Consider the following 22,046-nt stretch of genomic DNA (forward strand, 5'->3'; position numbering starts at 1 on the left):
TCCTGTTCTAGCAACATTTGTTGAAAAGTTTTATTCAGGTGGAGAAACTGGTGAATTGCCTTGGCTCTGTTTTGTTCCACTGATCTGTTTGTCTGCCCTTATGCCAATAAAACACTGTCCTGATTGCTGTAGCTTTATAGTAAAGGCTTATTTAAAATTAGGTATCGTGAGTCCTTCGTCTTTGTTGTTGCTATTCGTAGTTATTTCAGGTATTGTAGGTCCTCTGCATTTCCATATATATTGTAGAATGAACTTGTTAATTTCAGCCAAAAAGCTTTTTAGGGATTTTGATTGTGATTGCATTTTATCTATAGATCAATTTGGGGGAAGAACTGACATCTTAATAATGCTGAGTCTTCTGACCCATGAACGCAGTTGTCTCTCAGTGTATTTTGGTCTTTAGTTTCTCTCAGCAGTGTTTTGTGGTTTTCAGCGTATGTATCATGCACTCTGTAATTCGTATGGCCCTCCTATTATGAATAAGGTTGACATATATTTAAGGACCATTTTAATTTTCTTTTTGGGGAGTTATCTATACCCTTCATTCTCTTTTAAATTGAAATTTTGGTCTTTTTCTAATTGATAAATCGGTGATATGAGTTGTAAATACCTTTCCCCCAGTTTGTCTTTGACATTGTGTACATTAATCTTTGCTAAGTAGAAGTTTTGATTTTTATGTAGTCAAATTTATGTTTTCCTTTTTTGGCTTCTGGAATTTGTGTCATACTTAGATTTTCCTTGCTCTCTAAAGAATTCCTTACCACAGTTTATCCTGATATTTTAGGGTTTCGTCTTTACATATAAATCTTTGATTCTGTTCAAATTTATCCTAATAGTAAGGTGTGGGTTGATCCAAATCATTTGCAGGATAGTTAATCCAGTTGTTGCAACACTGTTAATAGATTTGAGGTTCTAACTTTATTGTATTAAATTTCTATGAGGATTTAAGGCTATTTCTGGACTTCCTGTTCTTTTCTATTGATCCATGTATTTATGTGCCAGGATCACACCATTTAAATATCTGGTTTAGCTAATCTCCCCTCACTGGTATAGGAGGAAGGAGTTTCTTAACCTGCCGTCTGTGTATGGAGCTTGTGGGGAATAGAAAAAAGTCTATGAGTCCAGTGAAATTCTATTTATAATTTTGGGTATATATGTATATGGTGTCTTTTCTGGGGAGTAATCCATAGGTTTCATTAGATTCTCAAATAGATCCATGACTCAAAAAGTGTCAAACCTTAGATCTAGAAAAGTGTTTGAGCCATATACCCTTACGGCAATCCACGAATGCTGTATTTTTATAATCAAATTTCTTTACAAACTGGATATAAGTAATTGCTTGTACACACACTGAATAATATCTGGAAGATGCATGAGAAGTTGATAACGTCAGTTGTCAGAAGGTGGGGATGAGTGGTTAAGAAACAGTGAGAAGGAGACTTCGTTATTATATCCTTTTATACCTTTGATTTTTTTTTTTTTTTTTTTTTTTTTTTTGCGGTACGCGGGCCTCTCACTGTTGTGGCCTCTCCCGCTGCAGAGCACAGGCTCCGGACACACAGGCTCAGTGGCCATGGCTCACGGGCCCAGCCGCTCCGCGGCATGTGGGATCCTCCCGGACCGGGGCACGAACCCGCGTCCCCTGCATCGGCAGGCGGGCTCTCAACCCAGTGCGCCACCAGGGAAGCCCCTATATCTTTGATTTTTATTCATATGATTGTATTGGCTTTTTGAAAAAGGTGAATAACATTTGAAAAATTAAGGTGATGAACTGGACGACTCTTCCATGTTGTTCCAAGAATGGGTTCTGTGGAAAGGGAGGGAGGGCTTGGTCATTTACTCGCTTTTGTATATTACAGGACATAATGCTAGACTTATTTGTTATAAGGTTACCTTACAAACCACTGCCAATTACATCACCTCTGAGTCAGATTTTTTTTAAACAGTAAAAAAGTGAACTCGTAAGGTGGTTGTGTAGATTGAGATGATATATGTAAAGCATCTAGTACGAATGTTAGTTTCTTCTTTCTACAACATAAGTTTTTTCTTTTTACAGGGAGTCTGAAGATACAGTATTGCTGGTCCTCAAAGAAATCTACCAAACCCAGGGTATCTTCCTTGATCAGCCTTTACAGTAAAAATGAACCACCTATGGCTGCTTAATGTAAGTTTTTAAATGTCACATATGCAGCATGGTTCCTACATATTAACACGTGATGAGGAACTGTGGAGCCTCAGCTCTTTATAAATATACGTTTTGTTGCCTATCACCAAGATCCAGGTTATTACTTATTTTTAGAGGGACTCTGGTTAAAATTCATGGGAAAAAAGCACAGTAGGCCACTTAGAGAAAGGTTAGTGTATGTTTGTTTTGTTAGTGAGTTGGTCCAATAATACTTGCCATTTTTAGGATCTAAACTCAGAATCTTAATAGTTGACCATCTGAGAGTTACCACGGCAACAGTTACAGCTTTAAGTACAAACAGCTCATCCTGGGATTTACGTTACTCAGCCCTTTAGATGTGTAGTTAGAAAGTTTGTGTGTCAGACTCTGGCGTTCTCTCTGGTCGCCTTCCAGCGTGATGACCTCTTCACGTCTCTCCCTTAGACGGACACTGAGGGATCCTTCCCCAGAAACCCTGCCTCTATGTTGCTGCAGTTTTCCTCTCCTCAGCGGCGTCATTTCCTGCAGGTTGCGTCACTTACTCACCACTGGGGTCTTTGGAAGATAATCTTCCTCTCTGGAAGTGAGTGGAAAAGCAAAGGGAAGACCCTATTACTTTTTACCAGTGGCTTCAGAGAAACACTTGCCATTCTTTCTTCATAGCTGGGAGTGGTTTGCAACTTTAATACTTTGATGATGGTATTTAGGTACCACACTTTTTTTTTTTAAACATCTTAATTGGAGTATAATTGCTTTACAGTGGTGTGTTAGTTTCTGCTTTACAACAAAGTGAATCAGTTATGCATATACATATGTCCCCAGATCTCCTCCCTCTTGCGTCTCCCTCCCACCCTCCCTATCCCACCCCTCTAGGTGGTCACAAAGCACCAAGCTGATCTCCCTGTGCTATGCGGCTGCTTCCCACTAGCTATCTATTTTACGTTTGGTAGTGTATATATGTCCATGCCACTCTCTCACTTCGTCCCAGCTTACCCTTCCCCCTCCCCGTGTCCTCAAGTCCATGCTTTAGTAGGTCTGTCTTATTCCCGTCTTACCTCTAGGTACTTCATGACCTTTTTTTTTTTCCCTTAGATTCCATAATACGTGTTAGCATATGGTATTTGTTTTCCTCTTAGGTACCACACTTTATTGCTTGAGATGGTGTAAAGTCTCTTTGAGTTTTTGTTTTGGGCTGGGTATAAATTTTTCTAAGAAATGATTGCTTATCTTTAGAAAATATAAGTGGACTCCTGAGATTCAGAAGGCATTTTGGGGTCTGCTCATCGCTCATGGGTGCTCTCTGCATTTGAAGGCCAAGTCTAAGTGGATGCGGGAGACTGGTGGCCGTCAGATTCTTTTGAGCCAGCTTTTATTTCCTACATGTACTTTATGAAGAAAGACTAAAATTTGTAAATAGTTTACTCTCTCTACAGCTGACTGACAGATTTATTGCTAGGAATTATTATTATTATTGCTAGGAATCACTGATGCTGTTCATTGTTTCCACAGCTGTTTGAGCTGCTTTCGGTGGACAGTCTAAAGTGGACAGTTTAGTTCACATCAGGTGCATCTTTATAAAGCAAAGATGTTATATACCCTAGACCTGCCCTTTTATATCATATCATACTTCAAACTGGGAGACTCTAGACAAAGTCTGAATTAGTTGTTAGTTCTTAAGTTGAGGGTTATAAAATCTGACAGACCTGAAATTACACAGCTTTGACCGCTTACTGAGTGATGAATAAAATGTTTCAGTGGTACACTGATGGTGAAATCGAATTTGTGAGAGCCATCGGCCACAGCTGCTTGCTTGGGGGAAGGGCGTACTGAAGAGTGTCCTCTTCAGGCACAGAAACAGCGTTGTCTCCGTGGGTGCCCGTAGCGCAGGACGCTATGGAACGGGCTCCCGGCACAGGCAGTGCTGGTAGATGTGGCCGGGGGGAGCGCTCCTTATTCTGAAAGAGAGACCCGTGTCTGTGGGACCGGGAGCAGCTGCTGCAGTCCGTGTCGGGGCACCTTGGAGGCGACGGGTGAGTGGAGGCTAACTGCTTCCGAGGCACCTTGCTCACCGCTCTGCTGTAGCTCTTTTCCTTCTCACAGGTCTCAGTTTGGGATTGTCTTTGCAGTTCTCTTTGTGACAGTCCTTCACACCCCTCTCAGATTCCTACAGGCCCTGGTGGACAGAGCGGTGTAGACAGGCAAGCTGTGTTTCGTTTTTTATATCGGTTTCTTGTAAGTCAATGTATCATGGTATCCAAAGCCCTGGAATTTAACATTCACATAAGCCATCTCTTTGCCAGCAGAGGGAAGGTTAATTACTGTCACCCTAGAGATAAGGTTGGGGTAGAGGTGAGAGCCTGGCCTTTCCTTGTCCATCTGCTTACAGACTAATGCTAAGCCACTAAGAAGTCTCATCTACATGAAATACTTTATTTTCTTTACTACGTAAACTCTGAGTCTGAAGTAAGGGTTACTGAGAATTCAGCAGCATTCAGTACATATGAAAGGGGAAGCTTTCATCAAGTTGTTGTTTTCAGATTTAAATTTGGTCTTCCTATTAGCAGAATAACTAAAATTTAAGAGTAAACCAAAGGACCAGCAAGAGTGAGTCCCTGTAACCAAAGATGAACAGGATCAACCCGGATGGCTAGATAAACCACTGTTTTTACTAAGAAGTGTTTCCTTCCTGGTGGTGAGGGGCGGGTGACTGGAAAAGAGCTTTATATCCTGTTTGTCCCCCTGTGCTGGTATCACGGATGTATATTCCACAGGGTAATAAGCTTGACTTGAGTTCCTTGTTCAGTTGTATGTTATTTGCACTACTTCTGCTGTATCGTGTGCAATCTCTTGACCAAGCCTATTTTTAAATGATGGTAGAGTATCATTTTATACATATTCCCAGCTGCAGAACTGGTATTGCTTATCTCAGCAAAAGAGATTGTTTGCATGGAAAGATTAATAGCACTGACTAGCTTTCTGATATTTTGCACTTTTTGAAATGTTTTTTATGTGATTATATTTAGAACTTTAGTAAATACTGAAATAAAACCATACTGACCAGCTGACTACTTTTACCTGGCTCACCCATCATAGAGTCAATACAATAACCATCTCTCCCCCCCTTGTGTACCTACAAAAACACGTTCAAAAAGAGTTTGGGGCAAAGAACTAACATTCAGGTTATTTCCCCTTGACTGTTGATTTAAAGTGCGGCGATTATAAGGTAAATATTGAGATGCTCCTCTGGTATCATGGACGTCAGCCACTGCTATAGATAGTGGAATCACTTGAGTCAGATAGGGAATCTAGTGTCTAACTAACTCTGGAAATGTTTCAGGTCTCAAACGGAACTTTAAGCACAAAAAAACCACGTTCACCGTTAGGAAAAAGGATATACTGAAAATATGTTATAGAAATACACAAATCAAGGTCATATTTAAAATATAATCACAAAAAGAAAACAAAATATAATCATATCACAGAGAAAGGCCATCATAGGTCCTACACCATCAGTTCCGCCGATGTCCCGTCATAGTCCGTTATACCCTAGCGTGAGGGCGGGCGGGGTGGGAGGAGACTCACCTGCCCTCCAGACGGACGTGTCTCTGACTTCCCCGCCCTGCCTTGGCTGCTCGGCACAGCTGGTGCACTTGGGCAGGTCTTCAGTCCTGAGTGGAGGGAAAGCAGCTCGTGAGCACAGTTACACAAGTAAGGTGGAGACAGTGAGTACTGATTCCACGCTCCTGACCAGTTTCTTTTTTATTGTGTCTACTCAGTAATTCAACAAATTATCAAATCGTATATGTTTACAGTATTCAAAATGGACAGCAGTACTTAGCTGGACTTGAATAAGATATGCACAGTGGTAAATAAGCCAGAATTGGAGATTTTCCTATTTAAGGCGTGGTGGAATGGCCACCAGAGAAAGTAAACAGAAGTAAAATAATTTAATTGCTCATGCCCTAGATTTTACGATTCTGAGCTACGGGAAATGGCAGTTAAGTTCTGACCATCAACACTGGCCGCTAGGGTGAAGTGGGGCTAAGGTGGAAGCTTCTTTGTGACAGAATCGTCCAAGAACAGTACTGAAGTTAAGTGTAGAAACACTGTAGATCTTGGGATACCAATCTGATGGGCCACATTCATTAGCTGGAAAGACCCTGGAAAGATCTCGTTACTGGAATGCGTCGAACAGTAGTGAAAAAGGACCTTGACTCCTCGCGATAAATCCCTGTGAGCCAGGGCAAACCTGCATGATCATGGGGCCTTCTCTCCTCGCCTGTACCTCCCAGGAGGTAAAAGGTCAGAAATTCTTGTCCTGGGCGTGGTGAGTTAGTTAGGAGGGGCTGATTCACCTGTTTCCCAGGGAGGCAGCTGCTCCAGCGTCTAAACATCAAAACGACGAGGGTGGCCAGGCTGCTCCTGCGCGGAGGGAAGAGCAGGGCTGCGCTGCAGCGGTCTGTGGCACTGGGCGTCCGTCAGGGGAGGGTAGTACTGCCTGTAGCAGACGTAGGCGAACGTCACGCCGAGGGCAGATCCAGCCAGGACATCTGAAGGCAGAGGAGATGGGCCATGGCACCCAGCAGGGAGCTTGGCCCTCCAGGCTCCTCTACTTGTTTAGCCTGCAAAACCCCTCAATTGCAGGCTTATGGGTTTGGGGGTTTGGTAATTTTATCGCACAGCTGCAGGACTGTCATTGTCAGGTTGTTCTCTAAACACCAAGTCAAAACACATCTTTAGTTGGGTAGTTATAACAGGGCTTTTTCTGAGTTCACTGCATTGAATATTTTTAATTGAGAAGAATAATGAAGGTTCACTTAATGCTATTATCAGCAACTCCTTCTCACCATTTAAAGGTTCTAGAGGAAGGAATGAACTCTCCAGGAGTTGCCTCCCTTGGCAAAAATTTAGTTTATTCTTTAAAACTGAGCTCCTAAGCTCCTCTGGGCAATACTGTCAGCTTTTTTTTTGAACTGTGGGCTTTCTGTGCAAATATTCTGTAATTTGGATATTTTACTCTATCGTTCAACTTAAATTTCTTTGGTTTAATTACAATTTTATGTTTTCTTGAATTTTACTTTTGTTTCTGAACAAAAACCTCATGACAGTGAACTTGATTTTTAAGACAGTAAGTAAATTGAGTTTTGAGGTTGGTTGTAAAAAATTTCTTATAGAGTTCATTCTGAACTTATGATGCCTCAAAGTCATGGGAAAATCAGAATGTTCCTCCTTGGTAATCTGTTTAAAAGATAACAGTGTGCTTTTTCATTTTCCGTGTAGCGATAAACGCATACTCAGGACAGAACGCAGACCATCCCCTGGTCACTTGTCTGTTCATTCAGCAGACACCCGGGGAGCGAGCGTCTCGTGTGCCGAGTGCTGGGGAGAAATGATGGGAGAACGGTGGAGGCGTTCCATAGCCGGGACGCCTTGCTTACCTTGCCAGTGATGCTTGTAGTCACAGGTGCGGGACAGCGCAATCACAGCTGCAAAGAGTAGGGGTGACAGACAGGAGCAGAACCGCCAAGATTTCCCTCGGCCTCGCGGTGTGAAGCAGTGTAACTTCCCTGCCAGGTAGAAGGACGCGAAGGCCAGACCAGCAAATGCAACTAGAAGAGGGAAAACCTCTAAGAATACGTTTTTTAAAGAAAAAGAGGCTAGCAGGTATGAACATGTTTTTATCCCTTTGGGTAACTTTTGGTGTAGATCATCGATCTACATCGTCAATTATGAGGGAGAAGGAAACAAAAGGGAAAATGAAGGACCATTTCCCAAAGTGAGTAACGTTTACCGAGAATCGTTTTGGAATCCTAGCAATGGGACTTCACTTCCTGATGCATTCGTTTCCTGATGCATAAATGGGAATCATAAAAACAACAGTACCCATCTCATTGGGCTCTTTATGGTATCAAACGAGACACGAATCTAAAATGCTTTCTGAAGCACCTGACATACAGTAACTTCAATAAAGGTTAGTTAATATTTTCATGACTAGAACAAGATTGCAGGATTTAGGCAAATAATACAGTAATAATAAAATGTTCAAATTTCATGAAGGTAAACTACTTCCTCTGTCCTCGAATATTTAATATTCGAGGTTCAAGCTTGTTATTAAAGAAGGGGGCTCTCCGATTTCTAGATACAAGAACAAGAGTGCGTGAGATGTTCCCATCCTCACAAGCTTCCTAGGTTAAATTCAGTGATCCCCCAAAAAAGCATAGCTGTAGAGTCCACGTGGTATTCATACAGGAAGAATGTCCGCTGGGGAAGCTCTTGCGGCCCTCATTCACCACGTCCTCATCTCCTGTGCACGTCAAGTCATGATGGACTTGCCCGTCGGGGAAGCAACGGTAGAAGAAGTCTGGGCGTGGCCTGCAAGAAATAAGCAAGGTCTGAACGTGGATCATTTACAACTCCAGAAATTATTTTTTGGTCGTGTTAGATACCTTCTTAACTGTCAGTCAAGTAGTGTCCCAGGCATAACAGTGAAACCGGATTGGATAGTCACCACTAAGAGAAAAACCTTATTTCCAGGGTCAATATTTAAATCAGGAAGGAAAAAAAGCCACTGCGGCACATGGTTACTTTTTAGGGCAAAGAGTGAGTCGTGCTGCAGCTTCTGGGGGTGCTCTGGAGGACACCGACTCTGAGTCAGTGGGAAATGCTCTTCAGGGCAGAAGAGAGCCCAAGAGTCACCCGAGGGACCGAGGTAGAGGGAAGGGAGGAAGTGTTTGTTAGAAGAGAAAGATCAGACTGAGAATAGAGAGAAAAGGCTACGCGGAGGATGTGGCAGCAGTTGCGTGCACCTGCCCTCCTGGGGGGCTGGGCGGCAGCGCTGGGCACTCACCTCCCCACTATCAGTTTGACTGTGTTGGTGAAGACGCCATTCAGAGCCAGGGCCAGGCTGGCAGCTGGAAGGCAACGGAAGTGGCTGTTGGTGGCGTCTGCCCGGGAGGAGCGGCCGGGTCCCTGTCTCGTGAGGCGCAGCCGCGGTCTCCGGGGACAGAGGAGCGCTCGGGCTCCAGCCGGAGCGGAGCGTGAGAATAATCCCGGCCCCCCGCTGGCCACTCCGCCGTGGCGCAGGGAGAACGCGCTCCCGGACTGAGGACGCGTCGGGGCTGCAAATAGTCCGGTGCACGCAGGTGCACCCAGGACGTGGAGCACGTCTCACAGGCAGCAGGCGGGGCACCCGGGGGACACAGTCACCCGAAGGACGCAGAGCTCGGGCCCCCCGCCCCGCCCCGCAAGACCCGTGGGGGCCCCCGCCTCCTGCCTCCGGCGCTGGGGAGGCCGCGCTTACCCAGGCAGGCCTGCCGGCTGTCCGCTGCGTCCGCCTTCTTCAGACACCTGGCCAGGAGGACCGGGGCCAGCGGGGCCAGCAAGGCGACGACCTGCGCCGGAAACGGCAGAGCTCAGCACGCGAGAGGAAAGAGGGCCTCCCCGAGAACGTCACACGGCTAGCTGCGAAAAGAGCTCCCACAGCAAGAGGGGTGAAGTGACAGCAGAACTGGCCTATCAGACGTCCCGGCTCCCCCACAAGTGCGGTGTCCCGGGTCCGCCTGCGGCTAGCTGGGCGCCGAGCTCCCGCGGGAGCCGCCGTCACTGCTCCTCTCAACGACCAGTTGCCCCGGGCCGCCCTGAGCAGCCGCCCCCAGACCCTGTCCCTGGAGCCGAAGCGGACGGACTTCTCGCTCAACCTGGCCCTTAACCGTTACGACGCGAAGGCTCGTCTTTAGCTCCGTGGCGGAGCCAGGGGGACCTGCCCGCTCCCTCCCTAGCGTTCGGCTCCGTGAGAAGTGCGGTCAGAAGGAAGGCTGGTTCTCCACGCACAAACATCTGCTTGGTGGCGAAATACTCTGCTTCCACGTACGGATTCCGGTAGAGCCACATCTCCTCGGGCTGGATGAGCCTCTGGAAGGGCGGGAGCAGCTCTGTTACCCTAAAGAGGACACAAAGGTGCGGGCGCGTCGGCGGCTTCCCGGAAGCGCGCGCGGAGCCCGGCCGGGCGGCAGGACCTGCCGGCCCCGGGCTGGGGCGCGGGGCCGGGGACCGGGAGCCCGAGCGCAAGTACTTACAGGAAGGCCGCGAACAGCGCGAGCCGCAGGCCCACCTCCACCGCCACCTCCTTCCCCATCACGGCGCGCGCGCTCAAGGATGACGTGGCGGCGCCGAGGGAGGGGGGCGCGGGGCGGGGCCGGGGGCGGGGCGAGAGGGGCCCCAGCGCCTGAGACAGCGACGGACGTTAGTGAGGGGTCGCCCCAGCTGTCTGTCTCCCGCCCGCGCGCCCGACGTTGCGTACCTTACCGACTTACCGAGGCCTGGGCCTTCCCTTCCGGGTACCACGCGGACTCCTCGTTTCCGGACCCAAGTCCCCTGAAGCACAGCGCGTGCTGCGGGAAGACGTGTCGGGCTCCCGCAGGACCTTGCGGGCCTCGCCGGCCTGGTGGACGCGCTGGGTCTTTCGGCTCCTCGCTGGTCCCCTCCCGCCCAGGATGGCCTCTTGCCCACTGAGTGGTAGCAAGAAATTACGGGCAATGAACAAGTCCACATACCTAATTTGCAACATACGGGACAATTTATTGAAGTCAACCTCAAGCAAAATCTGAAATCAGTGGAATGTCATTAAAAACCTTTCCAAATTAATCCTCACGGAAGCAAAAAACACATTTGAATTCCAAAGTATTTGTAAAATAAGAAAGGCAGCATCTCAGTAAATATAATGTACAAAAATTATATGTTCCTACCAGCACACACAGTAGTAAGAAGCTTAAATATTACAGGCAATGCTAATACAGCGTAACTAGTCAACAATAAGCTATCTATATACAGGTTAACCAAGCTTTACACGTTTCACACTATGCAATAATAAAACATAGGCCAATCAACAAAATCCCCAAAATATCATATATCTTGAAGTCTATGTGGCAACATCAAGTCATTATACAGTAATGCCCTAGTGGAATACCCCCAGGGAAAACGACCACTAATCTTTAGTGTCAAGAGCTTCTAGCCAAGTCACAGAAACTCAAGAGATTGACTTAGTGAATATTGATGCTTTGTTATTAAAGACTCAAGTCTCAAGGGATTTAGGCAAAAAATAACAGTTCACAGGATCTACAAAGTTTATTACAGATAAACAAAGTACAGAAATAACCAATCTACAAAGGTAATTATCATAGATGAAGATCACGAGGAAATGAGAGCAGAATCTGTAGGTATCTGTGTTTTGTTGTGCAATATCACAAGTGGATACAAATGAATGTCTCCTATCAATTCCAATTATGCACACACCCTTGTAGATAAAAAGAACCAGCTGTAGTCATCATTTAGCATCTTGGTTATCAGTGGCAACATGATTTTCTTTTAACACAGGGCATGTGACAGCACAAATGAGATAAAGAGCAATATTAGTGACAACAAAGTAAAAGTAAATTTTATCCAGTCCACTTCTAAACTGACAAGAATACCGTTTGAATCCCTCATTTAGGTCATCTGATGGATACCGACCGAGAGGCATTCACACACATCAGAAGTCTGTGGCAGGTGGGGAAGGGAAACCCGAGGGTGCTTTCTTGCCAACTAGCAGGTGCAGTGACGTCACATAAGAAAACGAAGGACTGAATAAATGACTTTGGTAACTATTCATCTTTTCCCTTTTTCTTACACATTAATGACTCTGGGACGCCACCGAAAGACAGGTAATTCTCTTCCTCCTTCGTACACATGTGCCACACGCACCTGAACTTGTCACTTAAGCAATGGACTGAAAAGAACGGAAATGGGTTTGAAACACACAGGTTACTCCCAGCATTTCAGGAGTGTAACGTAAGTGCAAATTTTTGTTATTTTCCCTACGCAGGCATATGTTAAAAGGAAAGAAGAGGTGCTTGGGGATAGGGTTGACAAAATAACAGAACATACATATGAAGTACTCGTATAAATGCTGCTGGTATTTCATGCAGGAGTCTCTTCCCCGAATGTGTGCACTGAATCTGAGAAACTACTGTGGACACTTCCGTCTGCAGAACTTCGCCTTTAATCCAAGTTCAAGAGGGTAAGAGACAAAACAGTATACAAAACAATGCCTTCTACTTCATAAATTTAAAAATAACTGTAAAATAAGGAGAATCTGAGGAGTTTCAAGTACTTAAAAAACCTGAATTCAATGAGGCAGAGGTCTCAATGTTAAAGTGGCTACTTCGTACCTGTGGTAAACACTATCACCCCCCCCTTACCCTACTGTAACCCCCTTTCTCCCTGTACCCCACCCTGGATAAATGTCGGTAGATTTCAGTATATACAAATTCCCAACTCTTCGTATTTGTCAATATAGGGCAAAGCTGTCTAATTGTATCTATTCCCGAGCCTATCTGGAAAGGGAAGCAAGTTCTACTGTTTGTTTACAAATAACCAGAGACCAATTCTAGGTGGCCCGAGGCCTAAGGAAGTTGTTCCAAACGATCACTTCATGTCTGCAGCAGCTCGGACAATGAGGGGGCTGGACACATCAGCCTTTTAAGAAGTAATTCAAGTCTAACGTGCACTGCCCAGCACAAGCAACTTGCCAATGTAGAAGGACATCAAGTGTGAGCTTCCCAAGCTGTCAAGACGCCACGGTAACTTGTTCTCTTATCCTAGTGGGACACGGCATGCGGCGGTACCTTGACTTTAAGGTGAATGCTAAAGAAGAGCTTTCTGTTTTAAAATGAGATGAGAGACGAGCAACAAACCCCCGGGAGTCCAGAGACTGCGCTCCACACAGCTGGCCCATCTGTTTCCAAACTGCAGATCTGCGTGGGACCCTGACCGGAACACACCATGCAGCGAGCTACTCAGAAGGGAAGCTCTACTTCCTGAGTCAGGAAAGAAAGGTGTCCAACAGCCGCCCTGTCTGGGTCCTTTCCTCGAGCATCTCGATGTTGTGAGTTTCCCAGCGTTTATGCACAGGCGTGCCTCCAAATACTCTGGGGAAATGGCAGCTGGGAGCTGGGAGCAGCCTTCCTCCTGCCTTTTTTTTTTTTTTTCCCTTAAGTTTTTAGACGTATTCCTGATTTGAACACACAGAAATCTCCAAGTTTCAATGATTCTAAAAGTCAGCCTATTTTATAGCTCAGGCCAGAGCATTTCTGAGAATTAGGATAGGGTGGGAACTTGTTAAAAGAAAAATGAAAATAAAACCCACCTCACTCCTAACTCCAGCCCTGATTAGATATTCAAGAAGTGACTCACCTCCTCCAGCTGCTTCCGCCTGCCAGGAATGCAGGGACATCCACCCCTCCCTTCCCAGCCAGTGACAGGACAGGCAGCTCCCGACCCCTCACACCCCCTCCCGCGCAGGGCCTGGAAGGCCTCCAGGATTTCACCTCTAGCTCTTACAGATGCGACTTCTGAAGATTTATGCTGATTATCAAAAACCTGACGTTCGATTCTTCCACCAAAGAACCAACATAAGGTTAAAAAAAAAATGCCACCATTATCCCACGCTGCTTTAAGTTATTTCATTTTCAGACAAGAACTAAAAACCAACCATTTATGCTCTGACCACAGACAGATTTAAAAGTTAACAAATAACAACTTCCAGCTATCAGTGAGCAACATGTCTTCTGCAAAATTTCACTGGTGAAGCACAGACAAGCACCCTGCATGGATACTATGCACGTATAAAGCACAACTTATTCTTTTTCTGCTTCTATAGCCTGCACCTTTAAAATATACAAACTAGGCGACAGTACGAGGTGTGGGGATAGCTCCCTGGCACTGCCAGGACTGAAACCACGCTCCGGACCGTTAAAGGACACTCGTGGACAAAGACCCCGTGGGTGCGGTCGGCGATGGTGTTTTCCGCCCTGATTTCTGAAATGGCAGAACCACGCGATTAGCCAACCCCCCACCCCCCCAAATTAAAAAACCTCAGCGGAGCTCTGCTACAGGTACACAAACAAAATGTGACACGACGAAGAAGCTGCATAAAAATACTTAAACCTAAGGTATTTGTAGTATACAGGATATACCCTGGCTAACCATATAAAAGTTACCAGATATTAAATAGCACTAAGTCCAAAACAAAGCAAGGAGATAAGATTCCATGTTGGATACCGTTTCAACACGAGGTGCATTTCGGATATTAAAGGAAATCCTTCATGTTAGTAAGTTTAAAAAAGCAAACATTTATCATATACATATATAAAATAAAGTTTTAGTATGATAAAACCTAGATTTTCTTAAATTATTTTTTAAAAGGACATCAAACGATATAATTGCTCAAGAGCAAACTGTAGTGTTTTGGTGAGCTGTAATTCATGTGACGTGTAGCAGTCGCATTTGGTCGGTAATACATATAGCATTTTCTATCTTGCTCGCTCTTTTGGGACCATATCTAATCAACAGAATTACTGGAGGCCCAATAAGTTACCTCAGAATTATTTGCTGGAATCAGGCAAATGGCAGTTTAGGAGCTTAAGTAAAGGAATTGTAGTGTTTTTTGTTTGTTTTCTTTTTTTTTTTTTTTTTTTTAACAAGAAAAAAATCCAGTATAATTGCACATTTACATACAAAGAAAAAAAAAAGAAGCACAAAACAGATTTTTTCTTCTTTTTTCCAGAGAAGAGTTCTAAATTGATAAGAAAAAGTAACACACAGCACAACTGAAGGAGTGTTGTGGAGCATCTATCTTCCCTGCCTTTATAAGGTCACTGGGTACTTCTTGAGGGAAAATAAATGCTACCAGGTACCGGCAATTGTTAGCAGTCAAAATTCACAGAGCAGTTGACGTTCATTCAAGCTAAACCTAGGCTTCTACTTAGTACAGTGTTACAACAATGTCTGACAGGACTAATTAATTCATACAGGGAATCCTGGAATATACATATTCCTAAGCATTAAAAGCAAGTGAGTTCTGTGGGCAGATATTCCGGTTCACTTGCATCTATGAGCTCCAACCATTCTAGCTATCACTGCTTTCTGTGGAGCTCTCCCTAAGTGCTTCCTGCCATGAAGTGTGTTTGGTGGCTCTCATTTACCCTGTAGAAGGACAAGTGCTTCCCCTTCCTCAGTGGGGGTGAGTTTAAGTACTGGGTAACTGTTTACATGTAACTTGGGGATGTCCCCTACCACTTTCACCCCCAACTTAGGAACTGAGCAAAAAGATCTATTCAAATACAGTTCAAATTCATTTGTGTACTTTTCACCAGGACACGTGACTGAGTGGTCAGCTCACAAAGGGAATGTTTGCTTGGGAGAGGAAAGCAGAGACAGAAAATTAAAATGCCCACAATTCTCTCCAAGTCAGACCAGGGTGTACATTAAATTGGATAGAAAATGGTGCTTATTTGACCCAACTTTTGGTCTGTGCCTTTCAACTCCCTTTAGCTGCCTTTACCAGTGTGTCAAGACAACAGGAAAGACCATTCTAACTCTGTATTCATATCCACAGAGACACACTTCATCAAAAACACCCATTATCAGTGGAGAACGTTTCAAACTCAGTGAGGGCATCGATTTCTTTTTTTCTCCAGAACAAAAAACCAACAACCACATTATATACCTTTCTAGGTAAAGTTATATCAGAAAGCCCACCTAGTTTAAGACCACAGAGGTAATAGTCACTGAGGCCTTTTGATTTCAAGAGGCCAGATTCAATACTCCCACAGAGCCCTTCTCTAAGACTACGAGAGGCGTCTGGAAGGGAAAGCGAAGCCAGCCTCCCTACTGCTCAGGAAAGAGGTACGTAAGACCACCATACCCTTTTCTAGAGGGCTTTCTGCAATTCCTACTTAAAACACACACGCGCGCGCGCGCGCACACACACGCACACACACACACACACACACACACACACACACACACACACAGATTAGACTATCTGAACTACACTTCTCAAAATTTTAAAAAATGAAAATAAATAAAGGAATGATGGCTACTTTTGATTTTTACACCCAAGGAACACATCCTAGACTTTAAATTTAACTCATTAACAAACTTTCTTTTCTCTTTGTTCTTATTTTAAAAGCGAAGACATCTCTTTTGCCAGCTGCAAAGGCATCGAAGCACAATAAAGGCAAGAAAAGACCAAGGGAATCTAACCCTCCACAAAAGAATCCCCAAACTGACCGAACGAAACTGAAAAACCAGATCCCACCAGCGGCTTCTGCCTGCACGGCCTGGTTCCCCATCTTCACTTTAATAAGGCAGCGCTGACGGCCAGGGCTGTATGCACTGCAGTGGTCTCTTCTTGTACTAACGCATTCTCTACTTTTTCCCTTTCCTTTCTTCGTTTAAATAAAAAAAGAAGGAAATCACTGCCCATTTATTCTTTGACTTCTTCTCCGTGATCTTGTGATTCCAATTTACATTTGATCTTGCTCCAGTATTCGGGTGACACGGGAGATACAGGGTCATGTTCAGAGCAGCAGAGACGGCCTTCCAGGGCGGAGGGCACCAGAGCCCCCTTTTCATGATCTTTGCAAAACGACCGTGGACAGAACTCACAGAAGGACACAGCTGCGGCGCCGCACTCATCGCACTGATGCCATGGGCACTCCCACTTTCCTAGTGCAGGTGGGAAGAAGGGAAGGAGCCCAGTGAGTGCCTGTCCCCAACGCCCACGAGACACCCCACTTCCCACCTTCCTCTCGGACTGGGGACTGAACGCGGTTGACTACAACTCCAAACCTCGGCCAACAGAGGTCTGGGTGCACCTGTCAGTGTGGCTGCGAGCTACTGCCCCGAACTCAGCTAGGAGCCAACTACCACCTGTGGCAACGGACAGTAAGACACCAGTCCTCGCTGGCCCACGGGCGCCCCCATTTGCACTGAGACAGATTTTTCACCAGCAAAATCTTTGCTTGCTACTGTTGCTTGTCCTCTCCAACGCCTCCTACCCCACGGCTCCACACGGGGGACGGGGCCGCCCGTACTCTGAGTCGGGCATGGTGGGCAGAGATGGAGTCGGGCGGGGCCTGCAGGCCAGGCTCACCGTAGGGCGGCTGGGGCAGGTTGAGGCAGAGCAGGTGGTAGGCCTTGGGGCAATCCTTCCTGTCGCACATGACCAGCTCGCCGCCGTCCCCGCACTGGAAGCAGTGATCTTCATGCAGCTGCTTCGGCTCTGTTTTAATTTTTCGTCTCTTCTGCTTCAGCTTAGCGTTTTTTGCCTTTTCTTCAGTTGTGGACGCACATGCCGACTGGCAGGAAAGAGGGGGTCACGGTTTTAACGATCGTGCGTGAAGCTTGACGTAAGAGGGAGATCCTACAACCTCACGTTCATTTAAATTCACCTGTTGTTCGGTTACCTAAAACACCACGAGGGCTCACCTTGTCACGGAGCTGTAGTAAAAGTGATTCATTTTTCATTGATTTTTGAATAGGTGTGTTGTTTTAATTGCAAAGACAACTGAGATAGCATTCACAAACCATAAAGTTCACCAATTTAAAGTGTATAATTCGGATACACTAAAGTGTATTAGGAAAGTGTGAATTTTTTTTTGAAGTTTTTGAAAAAGATCTTGCTAACTTCAAATTCAATCAGAAACACAGACATTTTCAGAACCTAACAGTTCTCACTGTAAGATGTGCTCTAGTGGGAGGTCGGAGTCTAAACTCTGGGTGAACGTAACTGCCGGCCTGCAAACTAAACCAGGTCCCCCCGGCCAGCACCTCCTGAGACAGCCCCGAACAATCTTCTGCAGCAGCCCCTCCCCAGCCCCAAGGGGCGCCCCCTGCGGCCACTGACCTTTGGCCGCACGCCGAGGAAACCACTGCAGTTATCCGCCCCGCAGTGGCACTCCGTCCTGCCATTGCCCAGACAGTCCAGGTTGTAATTAAATGTTAGCTCCATCCCTAAAACACAAGAGAGAGAAGTATTCAGACTCAAGTCCTGGGGGAGAGAAATGCTGTCAAAGACACACCCTCACAACGAGAAAAGAGACATCATTCTGACATGAAGACCCTTCCATTCTCCGTGTTCCACACTGAAGACAGTGATGGGAAAAAGGAAAAAAAAACAAACAAAACAAGAAATTAGAGGCAAACATCCCGTCCACCAGTGATTAAAGCAAAAAAAAATATTCTACAAAGCCCATCATATTCTTTTCACTGAAGTGGTCAAAGACCATGGGACTGAGACCAAGAATCTGAAATCTGTGCTCAAGAAAAATGGGTTCTAGTTTAGCTCTCTTTTCTAAAACTAATTTACACTAGTTTCTAAATAAACAAGATGACCGTGGAATTGTCACAGCCATACCATTTCCAGTATTTAATGCCTCACATTATGATCAGAAAAGACTTCAAAATGCACATTTACTACATACACCAAAGACCCAGAGACTCAAACTAGGAGGTCCAAGCTTGCTTTCTTTCGTCGTCTTTTTTTTTTTTTTTTTAATTTGGCCACACCAGGCAGCAAATAGCAAATTGAATGTACACAGTCAGTCCCCTGCTTTTTACACGTAACAGATTCTTAAGAATGTGTGCCAGAGTTAAACAAGGGACTTCCTGTTATGAAGTGGTTTCTTTCTCAGAAATTAAAAAAAATTGTATTAAGTACTGAATTAAACCCTGTCTTTTTGCCGTTGCCTTTAAGGACAGATTTCTAGCATTTTAAAGGTTTTTTTGTTTTGTTTTGTTTTTTTGGCCACACTGCTCGGCTGCAGGATCTTAGCTCCCCAACCAGGGACCGAACCTGGGCCCCCGCAGTGAAAACACCGGGTCCTAACCACTGGACCGCCAGGGAATTCCCAGTTCAAGCTTTCTTTATCTGGACCTCAGCAATCCACAGTGAGTGCTAGAAACACAATTTACATCCCTTTGAGCTACAGCATTTCTCTTCCCACCCATTTTTCTACAGACTTAACAAACGAGAAATTAAGTCTTGCTGTTATTGACGCTGGATGGGTAAGGAAAAATGAAAGCAGTAACTCTGCTTTGAGAAGCGTTTTATGTCTAATTTGAAACAGACTGACTTTTCAAACTAAAATACAAAACAAAAAACCCCCCACAAACAAACGAAGAAACCAGTTGATGGTAACAACTGGTTAATATTTTCTTTAATATTAAAGGGAAAAAAAGGAAACAAAAGCTTAAACATTTGGTTACATTATACAGACAGCAATAATTTGGAGAACTAATTTCAGCAGGATCATAGACACACAGAATTCCGTGATACCCTCTCTTACGAAGCTCCCTTTTGCAGGATAAAGATGTTTACTTCCTACGGGCAGGTAACAATTCTAAATATAGCTCTTTATCTTATGTGAATAAATACTTGAGTGTCAAACTTGTCTGACACTTGAGTGTCAGAACGTCCTGCCCTCAAAGACATACTTGCTTTCCGGGGAGGGGGCAGTCCCTTTTACCTGCAGGAATGTCACAAAGAGCAAAAAGGCCAACTCGAACATCTCCATTCACCGTCCACTTTTGTGTTTCACAGTTTGGATTACAACTGTGGTTCATAAAGCGAGAATAATTTCCCTTCGGGCCAGCGTCAATGATACGGTCCTTCAGAAAGAAAAGAAAGGAAAAGTTCCTTTGACATGAAACTGAGCATAAGCGTGTCTGAGAAACATCCAACTCAGGCGAGAGCCACGAGGCAGCACCGTGTGCCGACAGCTGGGGTCTGAGACCGACAGCTCCGAAAACGTGCTCGCGGCACAACTGACTAAGTTCTCTACTTTACATGATGACCAAGTCAAAAGCAAGTAAGATAAAGTGGAGTTTCGTTTCTTTTACAGTTTGTTTCTAGAAACAAGCACGCCACGGAATAATGCGAGTGCGGTCAGCTGGCCACGGGCTTAACGAAAGGTATTTTCTGAGCAGAGCGCTCTCAGGTCGGATGCTACTTGTGACGGGAACCAGGGTGTTTTGCTGTCAGCCCTCCTCTCCTGCTCTAAGCGAGAAGCAAAACTTGTAGGGGGGTAGATGGATGAGAGCTTAGGCCATAAAGAGGGAGGAAGGAAAAACAAGAAACTTCTCTGAATGAAGACTTGGAGATCTGTGATGGAAGGGCTAGAGTTTGGCATATAATCTTCATAGTCTATTTTTACTTACACTAAAATTCAAAATACCATAAAAAGCTCAACATTTTGGCTCCCTGAATTTAAACTCTGATAGTCTGGGAAAGCTCTAGAGGATGGAGCCTCCCAAGTGTTGTCCAGATGACTGGAGGGGTCACCGGCAGTGAGGCTAGGATTTAAGGGGCCAATCAGCAGTCACAAATAAATGGCATTTTATGTTTATAAAGTATATGTTCATGAAGGTGGTAAAACTTTCAAGCAATGACATATCAGTTAAAATAGTACTTCTTTTAAAAGATTTCTGGTTCTTGTAAGGCTATTCTGACTCAGTTTTAGAGACAGCTTGGAACATAGGAAACATGGGTACTAGTCTTGGCTCATCATTAAACTGTAACAAGATATCCAACAAACCACTTATGGCTGGATCTCAGTTTCTCGTCCTCTGTAAATCAGAGGACCTTTTTTTTTTTTTTTTTTAAATCTTTTACTGAAGTATAGTTTTATTGAAGTATAGTTATTGGTGTACAATATAATATAACTTACAGATGTACAATATAAGTGAGTCACAATTTTCAAAGGTTATACTCCAGAGGACTGTTGAAGAAATTAAATGAAATAGTTTTGCTGTGAAATGTGCATCAAACAGCACTCACAGTTACATGTATTAAACCAGAAGTTTTACTGTCATTTTTCTTTTGACAGCATTCATTTTTCCTAACTCATAAAAAAAGTTTAGATACATAGAACAATTTACAGTTAGGATTTTTGCTAAAGCAGAACTTTACTGGTGGTTTATAACTTAGAATGACAGAGCTGATTCTCTCCCTTGGAGATAAAGAAACTGAGGGCCAGGTCTCTCCCGTGACTAAGAGCTGGGACTCAAATCCAGACGTGTCAACGCTGTTCCTGGTCATCTTCTCATTCACAGCGCGTCTCACAGGACCTGTGCAAGGCGCCAGTAATGACTCACTTTTGTACTCTGGTATAATGAGCATATTATAGTGGGACACACACTGGCTACTGCAAACCATTATAATTTGCTTGAGAAAAACCAAATGAGAGGAAGGAAACTGAGTTTAACCTAAGACCACCAAACTAAACCAAAAAATCCTTTTTTCTTACCAAAAAAAAAAGCAATTTTACCTTGGTAACAGTTAACATATAAAAATTAGTTACACTGTTCTCGTGGGCTCGCTTGATTCGCAATCTGCATTCTTCCTCATCAATTAATTCGCCAACATATTCATTTACAAATTCACCCTGCAGAGGAGCACGCAATATATAAATGTACAATCAGTGTAGCCTATTAGAAAGCATTCCTTAACAGCACATGTATAATCCGAGAATTAACCAAAAACATTCCTGGAAATACAACTATAGTACAAAATAAAACCAGAAAATAGACATTGGTACAATCTACAAGCCTTATTCATATTTCACCGATTTCACAGGCACTCATTTGTGTGTGTTATGTGTGCATGTGTGTAGTTCTACGGGATTCTACCAGGCGTAGAGTCAGGTAACCACCACCACAAGCAAGATACAGAACGGTCCCGTCAGCACAGATGCCCTGTGCTTCTCCTTCATAACCACATCCATCCGCCACCCCTAATTTGTTCTCCAACTCTATAGTTCTTCTAAAAATTTATTTTATTGAAGTATAGTTGATTTACAATGTTGTGTTAATTTCTACCATACAGCAAAGTGATTCAGTTATACATATACATATTCTTTTTTATATCCTTTTCCATTATGGTTTATCACAGGATATTGGCTATAGTTCCCTGTGCGTAAAACAGTAGGACCTTGTCCAACTCTATAGTTTCGTCATTTTGAGAGTGTTCTATAAATAGAACCACAGTATGTAACCTTTAGAG

At 44.4% G+C, this 22,046-nt stretch overlaps 3 protein-coding genes and 1 long non-coding RNA gene across 18 annotated transcripts in view; 2 read left to right on the forward strand and 2 right to left on the reverse strand.

Annotated features, from left to right (window-relative positions):
* The window catches only part of DDHD2 (DDHD domain containing 2), a 27,185-nt gene extending 21,956 nt beyond the window's left edge, over window positions 1-5,229 (forward strand). For 2 of the 4 annotated variants that reach the window (XM_067022578.1, XM_067022580.1), the window contains exons 17-18: window positions 2,057-2,164; window positions 2,609-5,229. In XM_067022578.1, the coding sequence (XP_066878679.1) occupies window positions 2,057-2,138 (82 nt within the window). In that variant the 3' untranslated portion in view covers window positions 2,139-2,164; window positions 2,609-5,229. Of the gene's footprint in view, window positions 1-2,056 lie in introns of all 4 variants that reach the window. The other 2 variants (XM_059049221.2, XM_067022579.1) reach the window with 1 other exon arrangement.
* PLPP5 (phospholipid phosphatase 5) lies at window positions 1,498-10,319 on the reverse strand. Of its 5 annotated transcripts, none has more exons than XR_010838504.1 (10): window positions 10,240-10,319; window positions 9,995-10,103; window positions 9,465-9,555; window positions 9,012-9,075; window positions 8,412-8,536; window positions 7,603-7,773; window positions 6,520-6,662; window positions 5,747-5,832; window positions 3,868-4,426; window positions 1,498-2,741 (listed from the first exon to the last, which is right to left on the reverse strand). XR_010838504.1 is itself a non-coding variant. In XM_059049248.2 (8 exons), exons 1-7 carry the CDS (start codon window positions 10,296-10,298, stop codon window positions 6,551-6,553), a joined length of 783 nt encoding a protein of 260 aa, XP_058905231.1. In that variant the 5' UTR covers window positions 10,299-10,318; the 3' UTR covers window positions 5,155-5,832; window positions 6,520-6,550. The 5 variants fall into 5 exon arrangements, 1 of the variants encoding a protein (XP_058905231.1); XR_010838502.1 differs by having other exon boundaries at window positions 6,520-6,714; window positions 10,240-10,318; XR_010838501.1 differs by lacking the exon at window positions 1,498-2,741 and having other exon boundaries at window positions 3,568-4,426; window positions 6,520-6,714; window positions 10,240-10,318.
* LOC136793330 (uncharacterized) lies at window positions 9,732-16,471 on the forward strand. The gene is made up of 6 exons (XR_010838505.1): window positions 9,732-10,120; window positions 11,652-11,989; window positions 12,127-12,218; window positions 12,643-12,780; window positions 12,875-13,085; window positions 16,173-16,471. It is a non-coding gene; the product is annotated as an uncharacterized lncRNA (long non-coding RNA).
* NSD3 (nuclear receptor binding SET domain protein 3) overlaps window positions 14,678-22,046 on the reverse strand; it is a 104,769-nt gene continuing 97,400 nt past the window's right edge. For 4 of the 8 annotated variants that reach the window (XM_059049208.2, XM_059049205.2, XM_067022575.1 and 1 more), the window contains 5 exons: window positions 21,313-21,429; window positions 19,513-19,654; window positions 17,892-17,998; window positions 17,139-17,343; window positions 14,678-16,711 (listed from right to left, as the gene is read on the reverse strand). In XM_059049208.2, the coding sequence (XP_058905191.1) occupies window positions 16,470-16,711; window positions 17,139-17,343; window positions 17,892-17,998; window positions 19,513-19,654; window positions 21,313-21,429 (813 nt within the window). In that variant the 3' untranslated portion in view covers window positions 14,678-16,469. The remainder of the gene's footprint in view (window positions 16,712-17,138; window positions 17,344-17,891; window positions 17,999-19,512; window positions 19,655-21,312; window positions 21,430-22,046) is intronic. The other 4 variants (XM_059049207.2, XM_067022576.1, XM_067022574.1 and 1 more) reach the window with 1 other exon arrangement.

This window comes from Kogia breviceps, chromosome 20, assembly GCF_026419965.1.
Source record: "Kogia breviceps isolate mKogBre1 chromosome 20, mKogBre1 haplotype 1, whole genome shotgun sequence".
NCBI lineage: Eukaryota > Metazoa > Chordata > Mammalia > Artiodactyla > Physeteridae > Kogia > Kogia breviceps.

Bases quoted from the DNA above. Each gene is read 5' to 3' on its own strand.
- PLPP5 (XM_059049248.2), bottom strand. From the start codon at position 10,298: ATGGGGAAGGAGGTGGCGGTGGAGGTGGGCCTGCGGCTCGCGCTGTTC. The intron at 9,076-9,464 runs GTAAGCGCGGCC...GTTGCCTTCCAG, and splicing joins CAGCCGGCAGGCCTGCCTGG to CTGCCAGCCTGGCCCTGGCT. The intron at 6,715-7,602 runs GTAAGCAAGGCG...CTCTGCCTTCAG, and splicing joins CTACAAGCATCACTGGCAAG to ATGTCCTGGCTGGATCTGCC.